General features: G+C 34.9%; 1 protein-coding gene across 6 annotated transcripts in view; it reads right to left on the reverse strand.

The window, feature by feature from the left end:
- The window catches only part of SULF1 (sulfatase 1), a 207,148-nt gene that overhangs the window by 56,804 nt on the left and 134,651 nt on the right, over window positions 1-15,693 (reverse strand). For 5 of the 6 annotated variants that reach the window (XM_074202304.1, XM_074202298.1, XM_074202300.1 and 2 more), the window contains 2 exons: window positions 14,320-14,471; window positions 11,269-11,438 (listed from right to left, as the gene is read on the reverse strand). In XM_074202304.1, the coding sequence (XP_074058405.1) occupies window positions 11,269-11,438; window positions 14,320-14,471 (322 nt within the window). Of the gene's footprint in view, window positions 1-11,268; window positions 11,439-14,319; window positions 14,472-15,693 lie in introns of those variants that run through there. The other variant, XM_074202303.1, reaches the window with a different exon arrangement.

Raw genomic sequence — 15,693 nt, forward strand, 5'->3', positions numbered from 1 at the left:
TTTGAAAAAGCCATGTCCGAGGTCACAGAATAAGATAGTGATACTCACTGGGGATAAAATCTGTAAGCCCTGAGCTTGTCTTCTATGTGATACCATCTTAATTTCATTAACACTGAACTGATTTCCCTGAAAATATCTTTTCCTTCTCCAACTAAAATATATACAAATAGCATTCATCAAGATTTGGGTATAGAGAAAAAAGCATAGTTCTCAACCAAGTGTAACATATATTTTTCTAAAGACTTCCTAGAATAGCTTTCAATATATGCATATTTGGCCATATTTTAATATTTACAAATAACTGTGACTGAAATTGAAGTAACATGGAAAGAATTCTGAGAATGCAATCCTAGATCTGTTTACCTATGTTACTTTTGGCTAAGCATTTAACTTCTCTGAGACTCAGTTTCTTCATCTGAAGGAAAGATAGGCTAGGACTGGATTTTTTTTAATGCTCCTGCCTCTTCTAATTCCTTGATTCTAATAATTTCATGATGTATTGTTTAAAAAATTGATACTGTCACAAAATAATATTTGATGAGGTCACCTTAATGTATATTGTTTTCATGGAGAATTTCAGTTTTACTAATTAATCAATCGATATACAATTATTATCCTCAAAAGCATTTCCATTTTTGTATTTTTTTGGGAAAATGCAACGATTTATTATAAGATAGGCATAGGGTAGTTATTTATCTTAGAGATTTTCCACCTGAGGAAACTCCATCTAAGTAGGATGCTATCTGCTACTGATAATCTCAGAGAGATGTTCAGAGATCTGAGATGTTAAGTGACTTGCCCAAGATCTTATAACCATTATGCATTGGAGGCAGAATTTGAAACCAGATCTACCTGGCAGAAAGGCCAGCTCTCTGTTCACCATGTAGCATTATCTATAACAAATTCTAGTAAAAAAGAAAACACAATATTAGTCCTATGGAGGAAAGTACAGGCACACATATATGTGTGTGTGTGTGTGTGTGTGTGTGTGTGTGTGTGTGTATATACATATATATGTATATATATCTTGTTCCCTATCTTATATTAGTTATTTGTATTTATGTGTGAACTTTCTCTAACATACTATACTTTTAGAACATCACCAATTTAAAATTATTCTTGCATTTTAGAGGGATTGTATTTATATCATGAAATCTTAAGTTTTTCTTGGCTTTAAAATTTGTATATGTTTAAACACATGAGGGGATAAAAAAAAGAAAACAACTTAACTTCCTCAATAAACAAAAATATGTAAATTTATATATACATCTATACATATATATGGATATACACATTATATATTATATACATCTATACATATAGATGTATATACACATTATATATATTATGTATACATATATACATATACCTCATACCCATCAACTTGGTAAGAGCTGATTGCAATTAAGATATATAAAACATGTTTCTGGCTATCTTTTTGGTGGAACTGCAAACTAATAGAATCTTTTTTTCTGAGATCAATATGGCATTATACCATAAAATTACAAAAAATAATACATTTCTATCTTATAAACCTATTAATGGAACTATACTCTGAAAATATTATATAAAACAAAACAAAAAAATGATCTTGATGGCAGTATTATCTGTCATTATAAAATACCTGATGTAGCTTACATATCTAATGGTAGGGGAACTATAAAATAAACTCTTGTTCATTAATATATACAATGTAAATAAAATGGACAGATATGGGAGTATAAAGAAATATGGTATTATCTTTATGAAATGATATAAAGCAATTAAAAAACCTGAAAAAATTAACTCACTTAAAGTAGTCTTAAGGAGGAAAAGTAAAAGGCAATGAATGGATAAAGAAACCCCATGGAGACTTAGGAGAATATCTGAAAATTGGCTATGATATCTAATGCCTTAAGAAATCATTTATTTAAATGAAAATAGTTTCAATGTAAATTTAATTGCTTTGCTGCTCTTTAATATTAAGTTTACACTAGCTGGTTTTAAAGGAAGGAATGAATGGGAAAGGAAGGAAGGACAACTCAAAATAAATTTAGAGATAAATTAATTTCTCATGAGAGGGCATATACAGAGTGGTTTAGAAATTAAATTATCTTCCATTTTCTTATTCTGCTTAGCAGCAGGTGCATTACACATAATAAATGTCCTCAATAAATGCTTGTTGATTTGAATTGAAGTAAACAAATAGAACTCTATTATGAAAGTAATGCCAAGGGACAGAGTAGGAAACCCATATTAGAATAAGAGAGATGGGGGTGGCTAGGTGTCACAGTGGATAGAGCATTGGCCCTGGAGTCAGGAATATCTGAGTTCAAATCCAGCCTCAGATACTTAATAATTACCTAGCTATGTGACTTTGGGCAAGCCACTTAACCCCATTTGCCTTGCAAAAAATAAAGAATAAGAGAGATGATGGAGGTTGGATACAATTTCCCAGTAATTCAGTTGTTCCAATTCAGAATAATTTATAGTCCATGACTTAGTCAGGGCTTTTATGTACAGGAATGACAAAATTTCTTTGAGAATTATCAATGACTGTCTGAGGATTTCTCCTATTATTGAAATCCCACATTATTTAGGAAACCATATGATACTTATTAAACTGCCTTATTAGACAGTACCTTTTGTCATATGTGATTGATAATCTGTTCTAATTCTTCATTTGTAGGCATAACCTCTAGTCTCAGTTTGTAAAGCCAACAAGCTGATATTGAACTAGTTTCCTTTCTTTATTGGGGATAAACACTAGAGAAATTTGATATAATGGCTACATTGCAAGAAGGTCAGAAGACTATAACCCAAGGCCAGATAAAAGGGATTCAAGCGGTAATGGCCACCAAGGAAGAAAACCTGAGGGGAAAATGTTCACATGACATCTCCCTAGTTCCCAATAGGTGGAGTCAATAGCTTCTTGCTGTTTTTCTATGGCCTGCCAGACATTCTGTGAGACACTTAACTTCTTCCATGTCTTTGCCTGAATATGCTACTTGGGTTTTTGCTGTGGAAACCAGCTATTCAGTAGCTCCACACACCACCACTGGCAGTTTGTCTTCAATTTGTCTCACTCCTTTTGTGAGCTGACTGAACTCTGAACCTGAGCAGTCACTCACTGGAACAACAAACTCACTCTGACCCTCTCTAGCCCTTTCCTTTGGTGGGGGGCAAGGGAAACTTCAACAACAAAGATGCCAGGAATTCTGGACTGCTGAGACAGACAGGGAGACAGAGCTACTAGCCAAGAGTTAGTCCCTTAAAAAAGCCCAAGGCTGAACAGCAAGTGGAAGCCTGATTAAACATTAATGCACTGCTTAGTTGACTTCTCCTGTGTTCTGACTCTTTCCCTTGTACACTCAGGTAATTATAATATGGTAGAAGGAATGTCAGTCTGAAGAAAGGCTCCGGTTCTTGCTCTTCCATTTACCACCTGTGCCCTAGGTAAATCATTTTACCTCTCTAGGCCTCAAGTCTCCTCATCTTTAAATGAGTGGTTTAGACTCAATGACTTCTGACATCACAATTCCTGCCATTCCTTTCCTCCTTGGATTCCAAAAATCTTCTTACTGCACAGAGGCTGACCGTGCTATTTCTTTCTTTCTTTTTTCCTTTTTTTCTTTTTTTTTAGGTTTTTGCAAGGCAATGGGGTTAAGTGACTTGCCCAAGGCCCAAAGTAATTATTAAGTGTCTGAGGCCGGATTTGATATCAGGTCCTCCTGACTCCTAGTCCCCCCCCCCCCCATGTCATTTCCCTGCTCAAATCACCCTCTTCAGTCACCAGTGGCTCCATGTGTCCTGTGTAATAAAATATAAACTTCCTAACCCAATATTCAACAATCTACAATCTGGATCCAAATTCTCTGTTTATGTACGTTATGTTTTAGCCAAGCCAGGTTTCTAGGGTTTTACTGCCCCATCCTTCCTCTGTGCAGTTTTTGCATGTAATCATCCATGCTCCTTTTTTTTAGGCTTTTGCAAGGCAATGGGGTTAAGTGACTTGCCCAAGGTCACACAGATAATTATTAAGTGTCTGAGGCCGGATTTGAACTCAGGTACTCCTGACGAGGGCCAGTGCTCTATCCACTGTGCCACCTAGCTGCCCCCATGCTCCCTCTTGAATCACTTTTCTCTTCAAGATCCAACTCAGGTGCCGTTTCTATGTGAGCCTTCCTGATTCATATAACTGCAAATCATCTCCTCCTCCTCAAGTTGTCCTCTAGCACTTCAAACCTCTGCTTTTCACTATCACATGCTATGATGTATCCCATTACAGGACACACCTATGGTGTATACTCAAAATAACTCTATGAAGTAAAAAAAATCTAAATACTATTATGCCTCTTTTTGAAAGGAGGAACCTTTGAGAAAAGTGTATCTTGCCCAGACAAATAACTAGGAAGTGTTAGAGCTGTCACTGGACCTCATGACTCAAATTCAAGGAAGGGAATCTGCATTATGCTGTGCTGCCCCACATGCTTATTCATTCAACACAAACTTACTAAGCATCTTCTTTGGGACAGGCACTGTCTTAGCTCCTGGAATTTTAGATATGAGACACTCCCTGTCCTCAAGAATTTTGTACTCTATCTATACTTTACTCCTCTAATAGATTTTAAATTCTTTATATACATTGTGCTGTTTGTTATTCTTGTATTTCCAATGTCCATGACAGCACCTAACACAATAAATGCTTTTCAGATCGTAACATTCTGAATCCCAAGTCAAACCAATGATTCCAAACAGTTCAGGGACTGGACATTCAGAAGAGATATGTAGCTTAAGATTTTTTTTCATTTATTTAGCATTAAAAGGGGGCAGAAGAGGCAAAAAGTCTTTTTGAGATGAAAAGAGATGATACAAAAGCAGAATTTATCAAGTTTGGCCATGATCAATATGCATAATTAAATCAGATTTATTTTTAGCTCAGATAATTAATTGAAAACTAAATATTGCATGCCAATATACTTATGTTCAAGTTATTTGTAGTCAAATTACTTTCATTGCATTAAATATCAAAACAAGTTTTCAATCAATCCTTCCCAGTCTCCAACTTTACCTATCCAACCTTGTTCCCATTTCTTATATATATTGGATCAGAGGAAAAAGAGATGTTAAGAATTATACAGTTCAGTTTTTCATTTTACAATTAGGGAAACAGAGCCAAATTCAGTAGCTAGTTACAGAGGCACCAAATGTATCATTCCAAGGCAGTAGTGACAGTCCAAGTTCATAGCTAGAAAGAGATTGATTTAGGAAGGGAGAAATTGGAAATGCTGAAGAGCCTTAGAATGGGGTCCTAGAGCATAATCTATAACTTGATGTGACAAAATACTTCAGCATCTGTTGGGTAATATGGCTTTGATGTATGGTTTAATTTATTATGTTTATAATTATATATATATATATCATATTATTAATTTATTATGACCTACAAGAGTTTACAAAGGTCTATACTCTGGACTAATAATGATTTCTCCACTCAAAATCATTAGTGAAAAAGGTAACCCAGCTATATCTCACACAATTAATTAAGGAGACATAGCCACTATTCTTTTTGGATTCCAAAGAGTCTTCCCAATGTATACCATCTGATCAGGTCATTTCCCTGCTCAAAAGCCATCAGTGGCTACATATTGAATAAAATATAAAGTCCTTAAGATCAACACTTAACAATTTACAATCTGGAACCAATTTCTTCCTTCATGCAATTTATGCTATATCTAAACTGTACATTTAGAGGTTTTGCTGCTCCACTCTTACTTTGCCCATTCCTACAATTAATGAATGAAATCATTCTGGGTATCCTTATAATATAGCTTTTTTTTCACAATTCCCCTTGCTGGAATTACTTTGGAATTTGATTAAGTGACAGGTTCAATTAAAAGGAATAAATTGCACATGGAGAAGTTTCAACAATATTATCTTTGTGACAACTTAGACTCATATTATCTGAAGAATTCCTAAAATGTTCCTGCTAAAGATTTAAGAACATCTTCAATGAGTGAGAAAAATAATAATGCTCTTGAAAGGCATAAGTGGAATCTGGCAATGTCAGTTTGAATGACTCTTTCCACTACTAATTAAAACTCTAGTTAAAAATTCTAGTTTCAAAGCAAGTCCAAGAAATTTGCAATGATTTTAGATTATTCTCAAAGCGATTTGTTTCACTTTAATGAAAACAGATATTTGCCATGTAATACTTTGGCACAGTGGGTGTTGCTTTCCTGAAAATGAACAGAGATCAACAAGGGAATTGACAACTCCTTTTAGGTTCACTGAATTGGCAAATTCTTATCATGTTTTTACCAAAGCTGGGTAATGAATACAAAAATGAAATCTTGAAAAATTATTTTTCTTGATAAAATATTAGCAAAAGGGTTTGAAAGCCATTTTTAATCATTTAAAACCATGGAATGATACATTTGAAAGTTACTTTATAAGTTTTCTGGTTCAAATTTATTTTATGGATGAGAAAACTTGAGGTATAGGGAGATTAAACAGTTATTTACACAAGCACAGCAATGTTTCAAGCCCAGTTCTCACTCTGACAACTGTTTTTTTTTCTTTTAATGATCCTATATGAGATGGAAAAGCTGAACAGCTAAAGAATGTGAATTGTAAAGGAAAGAATCCTTAAGTCTTTTTACTATGATCATTTCTAAGATGTAATATTACTGTGATATAAACATATACTTCATGATTGCTATTTTGCTTTTATGGTCTGTTATTATACACACACATACACACACACACATATATATCTGTTATACATATAAAATATATACATATTCACATTATATATACATACATCAACCAGGCTGGCAAAAGTCTGTAAAACAAATACCTGGCGACCAGGATATCATTTTAGGGGTAAGCATTACCAGAAAGTTAAATGTCAGGTAATGAGTTTTTTCAGCTATGAGAAATTCTGAAGGCCACCTATTTAGCCCCAGAGAAGTTCAGATCTACATTATTGGAGGTACCTAAAGTTAACAAGGATTTATTAAGGATGTAATGTTTGTCTGACACTGTGCTAAGTGTGGGAGATACAAAGAAAGACACACATAGTCCACAATGTCAAGGAGCTCACAGTTGAATAGGGGAGATAATGTACAATTATGTCTAAACAAGATATATATGTATATATATATACACATATATTAGAATAGATATACATATATACACATATAAAATATACATATAGCTAGATATATACACTATGTACAAACAGGATATGATACATATAAATGTGTATACATATTTATATAAATATAAATGCATTTTTATATAGGTACAAATATAAAAATATAGATATCTATCTTGTTTACATAGCTGTATGCATTTTGTCTTCCCTACATATGGATATATATGTAAACACACACACACACACACACACACACACACATATATATATATGCAGATGTATACATAGCTATACAAATATAGAGATTTGGGATGTATATGGGAATGCATATATATATGTATATATATTATTTTATTTGTATAAGGTTTGTGTAATTTGTCTTTTCATATGTACAAATATAGATACCTGTATCTATGTATACATGTGTGTTTATTTATATGTATATTTTTTTATTTTACTTAATTTTTTTATTCTCATTTTATACAAATGTTTTTTCACATTAATAAAATATTCTTGTTTAAGAGTAAACAAAATACCCCTCCTCACCATGAATATAGACTTGCTTGAGCAATAAAGTAAAGGGGAGAGAAAAAAATTAAAATTAAAAAAATAATAGTAATAATTGTAAGTATGGCCAGGTGGTGCAATGGATGAAGCACCAGCCCTGGAGCCACAAGCACCTGAGCCCACATCCAGCCCCATAGACCCAACAATCACCCAGCCATGTGACATGCAAGCCACCCAATCCCCACTGCCCTGCGAAAAAAACAAAAAGAAGAAAAAAAAAAGACCCAAAATAAAATAAAAGAGTAATTACAGTAGGGGTGGCTGGGTGGCAGACAGAGCATTGGCCCTTGAGCCAGGAGCACTCAGGTCCAAATCCGGCCTCAGACACCCCAAGATCACCCTTCTATGTGGCCCCAGGCAGGCCACCCAACCCCATTTGCCCTGTACCCTCCCCCAAATAATAATAATAATAAAAAATGTGCTTCAGTCTTTGTTCTAACACCAACAACTCTGTCATGGGTGGATCACATTCTTTATGGTAAGTCCATTGCAAAAGTTCCTTCCATATTTTTCCAACGTTGCCATTGCTGATTGCGACTCCCTCCTTTCTTATTTCTCCACTACCATGTACTATATTTTCTCTCTCCTTTCACTCTGACTCTGCTGTATGTGTATATATATATATATATATATGTATATATATGCATATATATATATGTAAATCACTAACATACATATTATTTGTAGATGCATGTTGTCTCCCCTATTGGATTATGATCTCCAAGAGCCATTTTTTTGCCTTTCTTTTTTTTTTCCTCCAGTACTTAGCACAATGCCAGATATCTTAATAGGTGCTTAAATGCTTGTTGGCTTCAGGTATTCCCTCTACCAATATGGATCTGAACTCCCCTAGGGCTTAGTTAATAGACAGACTTCCTCACTTCCTGTGGCTGATAAAACTGATCATCTGGCAATTAACTTGCTGGTTAATATAACCCCTTGAAGTGATCTAGCCTGGTCATCAAGCAAAAGCCCTGTGCTATTCTACAGGATAGTTAGTAACTGAAGACTCTTCCAGTTACATGGGACCTGTCAGATAGCCTTTCAGAACCCAGCATCAGCCACCTCCATACCACAATGGGGCAGTGGGGGGAGGACATTAGGAGAGAAATGACTATTATATATTAATCTTTTCTTAGTATCAAGAAGCTATAAATCAACATAACATTTGAATTAATAGATCTATCAATAGAGAAGTATGTTATCTTCTGGGAACAGTACTGAACAGAGGTGTGTCCTACTTTAAGAAACCTGGATATGTAAAAATCTAAAATGAATGCATAATTCCTCACATTCCGAAAGGATAGTACTTGTTTTAAAAAAAGGCTTCTACTTAGGGTTTCTTTGACTAAGGAGCCCCTGTGGTGAATATAATATATCACTCAATAGAGTGATTCCTAATAGAGAATAGAGAAATTCCTAATGCATAATGTGATACACTAGCAAATGATAAAGGAATACAATGTCCTCAAGTAAGATAATAAGTCATACATTACTAAAACTCATAGCCTTTATGCAGATCACATGAGCTAAAAACGAATGTGAACAAAGGTGGGGGAAAGCAAAAGCAGCATTATTCTCCAAATCACTTCAAATAATCCAGCTATACCCTGCTCCCATTTCTCCTTGTAACTTAAAGTATTAATGACTAAATTAATCACCTAACAATCAATTAATAATAATAATCTACAAAATAAGAGTGATACAAAGATTGACAAACTGGAAATTATTCTATTTTCTCTAAGATATTCCTGTCTGGAGTATTAAATGGATATGAGGGCTAGCATCCAAGAGTTTATTCATTAGTCAATAGACTGTAGATGTTTAGGAAGGCCAAGTCAGAGTGAGGATTTTTATTTCCCCAGCTTGAGTTGATGGGAAGCTCAGAGTCTGGGAGTGATAATGTGAGGATAGGCATGCCATATGGCAAAATGGGCCAGTAGAGGACTAGGAGGTAAGATGTAGGAAGGAATAAAGATTCTCCACTCTTAGCTAACACCATGTGGGGACAAAGTTCCTTATGTTCTGAATTAGTTACATTCTACGAAAAATAACATTCATCCCCCAGATATCTTGTACTGATTGCACACTATATACAACATTTACCCAGTCTATAATCTCATCTCAAACTAGAGGTGAATAAAAATTTATGACTAGATTGAAAATTGTATATTAGTAGCAACCAGCAGAAAGAAAATGTGCCAAATAGTGTAAGTAAAGAAATGTCTGAGCTCCCAAGAAAGCCTCACCTTTCCATCAAGTAGTCAGTAAAATTAGCTTTGGATTAAAGACACTTCACCTAAGGGCAGAGGAAAGATGTTTGAATAGTATAATTCTTTGGTACATTTTGCCCAACCACTCCCTATAAAAGGGAGGCAACATGTTAAGAGTGCAAAGAGCACTGGATAGTAGTATACAGGTCTAGGTTCATTTTCCCTACTTAAAGAATCATCAATCAGCAAGAATCTATTAATCAGATACCACAAGGCAAGCTCTATGCCAATTGCTAGGGATACAAATAGGGAAACAATCCCTCACCTACCTGGCTGAGTAATTTATCTTTTCTGAGATTTAAGTTTCCTCAGCTGCAAAATAGGCAGGTAGGTGGTACTGTAGATAGAGAACTGGACTTGGAATCAGAGTCATCTTTATGAGTTTAGATCTGGCCATAGACATTTACTGGACAAGTCATTTAACTCTACCTTACTTTCCATGTCTACAAAATGAGCAGGAGAAGGAAAATAGTAAACCACTCTACAATCTTTACAAAGAAAACTCAAATGATTGAATAACAAATATGGAATGGAAAGGATATTGGCTCTATAGTCAAGAGGACACAACCTCTGATCCTTATTACCTGAATGACTTGGGGGAGATCACTTAGCAGTCCTTTCCAATTATGATCCCATAGTCCTTATAATATCTATCTCACAGAGTTTTGTGAGGAAAACTTTTTGGCAAAACATAAAATTCTATGTGGATGGTGTTACCATCATAAGTATAACTGTTATTTTAAAAACAATAACATATTTTAAAACCATGTTCCCCTGTTTAATTACCCTTCCCCTCCAATGCCTTCTCCCCATCCCAAAGCTCCAAGGGAAACAAACTCAAGTTGAACAACTGCAGCTAAAATGTCAAAGTATTTACCTAAAGCAAATATACATTCACATAATCATATGAAGGTAAAGTCTGATGTTGTGAAAAACATAACCTCTTCAATTTTGTTTAATGTCTCTCTGAACAAGAACATAGAAATGAATCCTTAACAGTTGATGAAACATCTTACGAACTCTGAAGTTTCTCATCCTTAATATGTATTTAGCCTGAGATAATGGAATCACTCCTCATCATTCCAAAGATATATATGACCCTTTAATTCTGCATAAGATTGCTATGGGGGCTATTTATTTGGATCCAGTTTTCCTCCCATGGTTAAGTCCCACATTCCTACCCCATTAACTTGCAGTACAGAAAGAAATTTGAAGAGTATGAAGGTCGGGAAGAGTTGAAGCAATGGAAAGTGTCCTATTTTGTCAGAATACAGATTTTATTTTACTTACATATGCTGGGAAGCATTTGGATAGAGGTCTGAGAACTGTGGTGCTGAATCCTCAGGGCCATGGGGTGCAGCATGGCTGATAACCATCATTATGGGCCTATGGGGATACATTCTCTTAGACATTTTGAAGTAATTAATGCTCTCGTTAGTGATTAAGTCTGTGAAGTAGTCCTGAAACATACATTTGATACAAAACAAAAATTACAAAAAAGGTGACATCAAGCACATCACATTCTCCTCCTAACTTCCTCAGAAGAATTTCTGTTAATGAATCACAATCTAAAGTAAGAAACACAAACAAGCCTCCTGGGGGTAGTTGCTGCTCTTCCAGATCAGAATTTTGCCACTTGGGCAAATTATATGGAAAATTGCTAGATAAGGACATACATGTATGAATGAGAACACATAATACACCTTTACTTAGGCACACAGCTATAATAAAAACAATCATTTTTATTCCCTACGGAGACATATAACTTAGATATAAGAATAGAAAAAAAAATTGTGTTTACCTAAGATAATCATCAGAGTTGGCAACACAAATGTTCTAGCTATGAAACACCGGATACATATTTCATTCCTTGGTTTCGTTGATGTAATAATTTGACAGGTAATTAATTGCTCCAAGTACAAGAAACCACCAACATCCACTACTAAATCACATTTCCCAACCTCTTCTCTCTCTCTCTCTCTCTCTCTCTCTCTCTCTCTCTCCCACACACACTCCACCCCCCACCCCACCCCGCAAAGAAAGAGCTTTCCTTCCTTCAAATTTATCTCACATCTCTGGGAGCAACACAATAATTACTTTTCCAAAATGGCTGCCAAAATACAGGTGCCCAGGGAAAATGCTGTGATTTTTATCAATGAATTGAAACCTCTATGTGCATTTGAATGTGATTGATTCCTGCTGATCCTGCCCTTTTAATTGCCCAGTTAAAATTGGACAGCTGACAGGAGCAGAACTGCAACTTGTTAATAAAATGGCTTAACCCAGAGCCAGGGTGGCCAATGAAATTCTACAAGGAAGAAAGAGGAAATGAAATCAAAAAGAGAAAGAAGAAAAGATGGAAACTTAAATTAAACCACCTGCCTCCCCTAGGTCAACAGGAGTGGCCTGGAGGGCTCTAGTGTCAACTTCATTGAGAAAGTGGCCAGACAATGTTCACAATTTCAAACACTTCCAGGCATGACTAATCACATGTTGTGGATTCAAGGTTCTGAACAGCTGCAAAAGCAGTGCCCGAGGGGGCAGCATCTGAGTCAGCACTGGACCAGGCCAACCAGCTGCGCTCTTCCTCCCTCTCTGCCAGTTTCATTCCTTCCCTCACCATGGAACTTTGACACAGTAGTCTTTGACATTAATTCTGCTTCAGTAATGAGAAAGATGCTAACTTAATACTTTTTTGGGAAATGGTGATTACCTTGTACTCTTCAGAACAACAGGGAGGTAAAGGTTAATAACTTGAACAATGAGCATGAAAAACACTCCCATGGATAATAAATACAAGGGTATAGAGCAATGGACTTAGTTCCAGTATATTTGAGCCCTAATTGTGTCAGTAGTTAGATGTGTAACCTTGGGAACTCACCTCTGTCTCTCTGGATCTCAACTATAAAATGAGGGTCTTGAACTAAATAATCTCTAAGTCCTTTCCAGTTCTAAAATTGTATAATTCTATTAAAAAACTGTGTAGTCAGTTCACATCGTTTTTGGCACAAGAAATTATAAAGGATACAATGTAACATATATTCATCTACAATCAAATAGGTCAAATCTGAAAATGGTAATGTGAGTAAAATAAGTCAAGTAGACTAGACCTCCCCTTTCTAGTGAATTTTATTTTTTCTTGAGTTACACTCATTTGGGAGATTCAGGTTATTTTAGATATTTGGAGACAATATGGTAAATTACAAAGGTGCTAGATTTGGTAAGAATATAATCACAGATCTTTGCTCTTGTACTGTGACTTTGGACAAGTCCCTTAACTTCTCTAGATTCACTTATAAAAGGAGGAAGGTGGACCACATGACCTACCAGGTCTCTTTTAACTCTAAATACTAGTTATGGCAGATATTTGACTAAAAAAAATAGTGGGGAGGAAAAATGGTCATGAATAGGAGGGGAAAGGGACTTTAATGGCAAATGTTGTTGAATCTAATTACAGTTTTGATTGGGTTCAAATATTTTTCCTTGATTTTCAAGTGTGACCATTTCACTTTTATAATGGGGTAACAAACTAGGAAACATCATTGCAAATTTGCAGGTCAGATCTCACATTCAAACAATTTTACTATTATTGGTGAGTCATATATATATATAATATCCCTTTATGACACTTGGAAATCCCAGAATTGACTTGAAGCAATGACTACTGTGAAATATTTACAAAGCCTAAGTCCTCCTATATAACACAAGTTTAATTATGATAAAGAATGAAAACAGAGAGCAGTCCTTAATTGTTTTATATCTCTGTCCCCATTCTGTCACTAGCAATCTATAAGGTCATGGAAAAGTTAGCTTCTCTGAGCCTCAGTTCACTTATCTTTGAAATGGGGATAATAATATTTCTATTATCTAGGGTTTCGATGAGGATCAACTGAAATAATGAATGTGATGGGTTTTCTTAAACTTAAAAGCATTCTACATACAAAGTATTATTGTCTTTTATTAATCTCCTTTCGAATTCAGACCTCATAGGCAAAATTCCTTTTTAATGAAAAATAGCTCAAGTAAGCTACTGTCTATGCAGGAAAAAATCCTCTATAGAATAAAATGAATAACCATGGAAAAATTAAATCTCAGTACTTTTCCTTATGCTTTTATCAAAGGTTTATTTCTCCTAATCATAAAAAAGAAAAAAAAAACTTTGAAAACTAGTGTTCTGTGGAGTTTTTCCCTACCTATATTCCAAAATAATCTTAAAATGACTAATTTTCACTATAAAGGAAAAAAATGCAATATAGGTGGAGAAAACTCTTTGAAAATGTTTTCTATCCCCCCCATTAAGAATGAGATAATTGATGTTGTGTCAAAGAGTCTGGAAATTACCTTGGCATAATCAAATCCATGCTTCTCTTTGATGCCATTGCGACAAACAGTGTAATTATAGAAACGAGAATTCTTGATTAATCCAAGCCACTCTCGCCACCCAGGAGGGATGTAGCTGCCATTATATTCATTGAGGTATTTTCCAAAGAAAGCTGTAATGTAGGGGGTAGGGGATGGAATGTTAATTTTCTCACATGGAATTATGAGACCCAGAAAAGCAAACTAATATGAGAAAATCATTTTATTACAAAATGTCAAGAATTAACAGAATTTATGTAAATACAACATAGCAAAATAGTATTACAATTACAAAACTTTATCACTTTGAAAGCCTGAGAGTCTTTTCTTATTGGAAAAATGAAGCTAAGCATGATATTGATATTGGTAAGCACACAGTTCCTTCAATGAGATACTGCTATTTTAAAACAACAAAATTTTATTAGAATGTATTTAAAAGATGCCCCACCTAAGTTGAAATAATATACAATTACATTCACAGAGAAACTTTGACTTTAATAATATTCATGACAAAGACCTTAAAGTTTAATTCATTTTCTCCCTCTCTATTTCAAACAGTCAACAAACAACTATTAAGCTCTTATCATGTATGAGGTATAATGAAATGAATAAGATATGTTTTATCTTAATTTCCATTTGGTATGTTTGTGTATGAGGGAATATTAGGCATGTAAACAAATGCCTGTTCTATAAGACAGAGAAAGATGATAGAAGATGTGTTCAAAATGCTATTGAGGTTCAAAGGAGGAATAGGTGAGATACAGTTTGAGGGAAGAAATCAGTAAAGGATTCATGAAAAAAGGGGACATTTGAGATAATCTTGAAAGATGGGTAAAATTTTTGTTAAATGAGATGGGTAGGGTAGGGAACAACATGACAAGAAAGTGACAAGAAAGAAAGTAAAACCTGTCACAAGAAAGTTAGATAAATTGGTTCATAAAAGATGTGTACTGAGAGATAACATCATGGAGAAGATGTGTTCTTTGGAATCAGGAAGAAATGGCTTCAAGACCTGCCACTAGCATATACTGGTCATGTGAACCTAGGAAAATCATTTAACTTCTTAATGGCAGTGAGGTAGTTAACAACACAGTCTAGATGAAATATTATGCTCAGAGTCAGGAAGACCTGAGTTCAAATCTAGCCTCAGATACTTACTAGCTGCGTAACCCTGGCAAGTCACATAATCTAGTTGGCCTCAGTTTCTTCAACTGTAAAATGAGGATAAGAATGGCATCTGATTTGCAGGACTGTTGGGAGGATTAAATGAGATGATATTTGTAAAGTGCTTAGCATAGTAGGAATTTTATAGATGTTCATTTCCTTCTCCCTTGCCCTCTTCCTTTGCTGACCTAG

Source organism: Macrotis lagotis, chromosome X (assembly GCF_037893015.1).
Source record: "Macrotis lagotis isolate mMagLag1 chromosome X, bilby.v1.9.chrom.fasta, whole genome shotgun sequence".
Taxonomy (NCBI): Eukaryota; Metazoa; Chordata; class Mammalia; order Peramelemorphia; family Peramelidae; genus Macrotis; species Macrotis lagotis.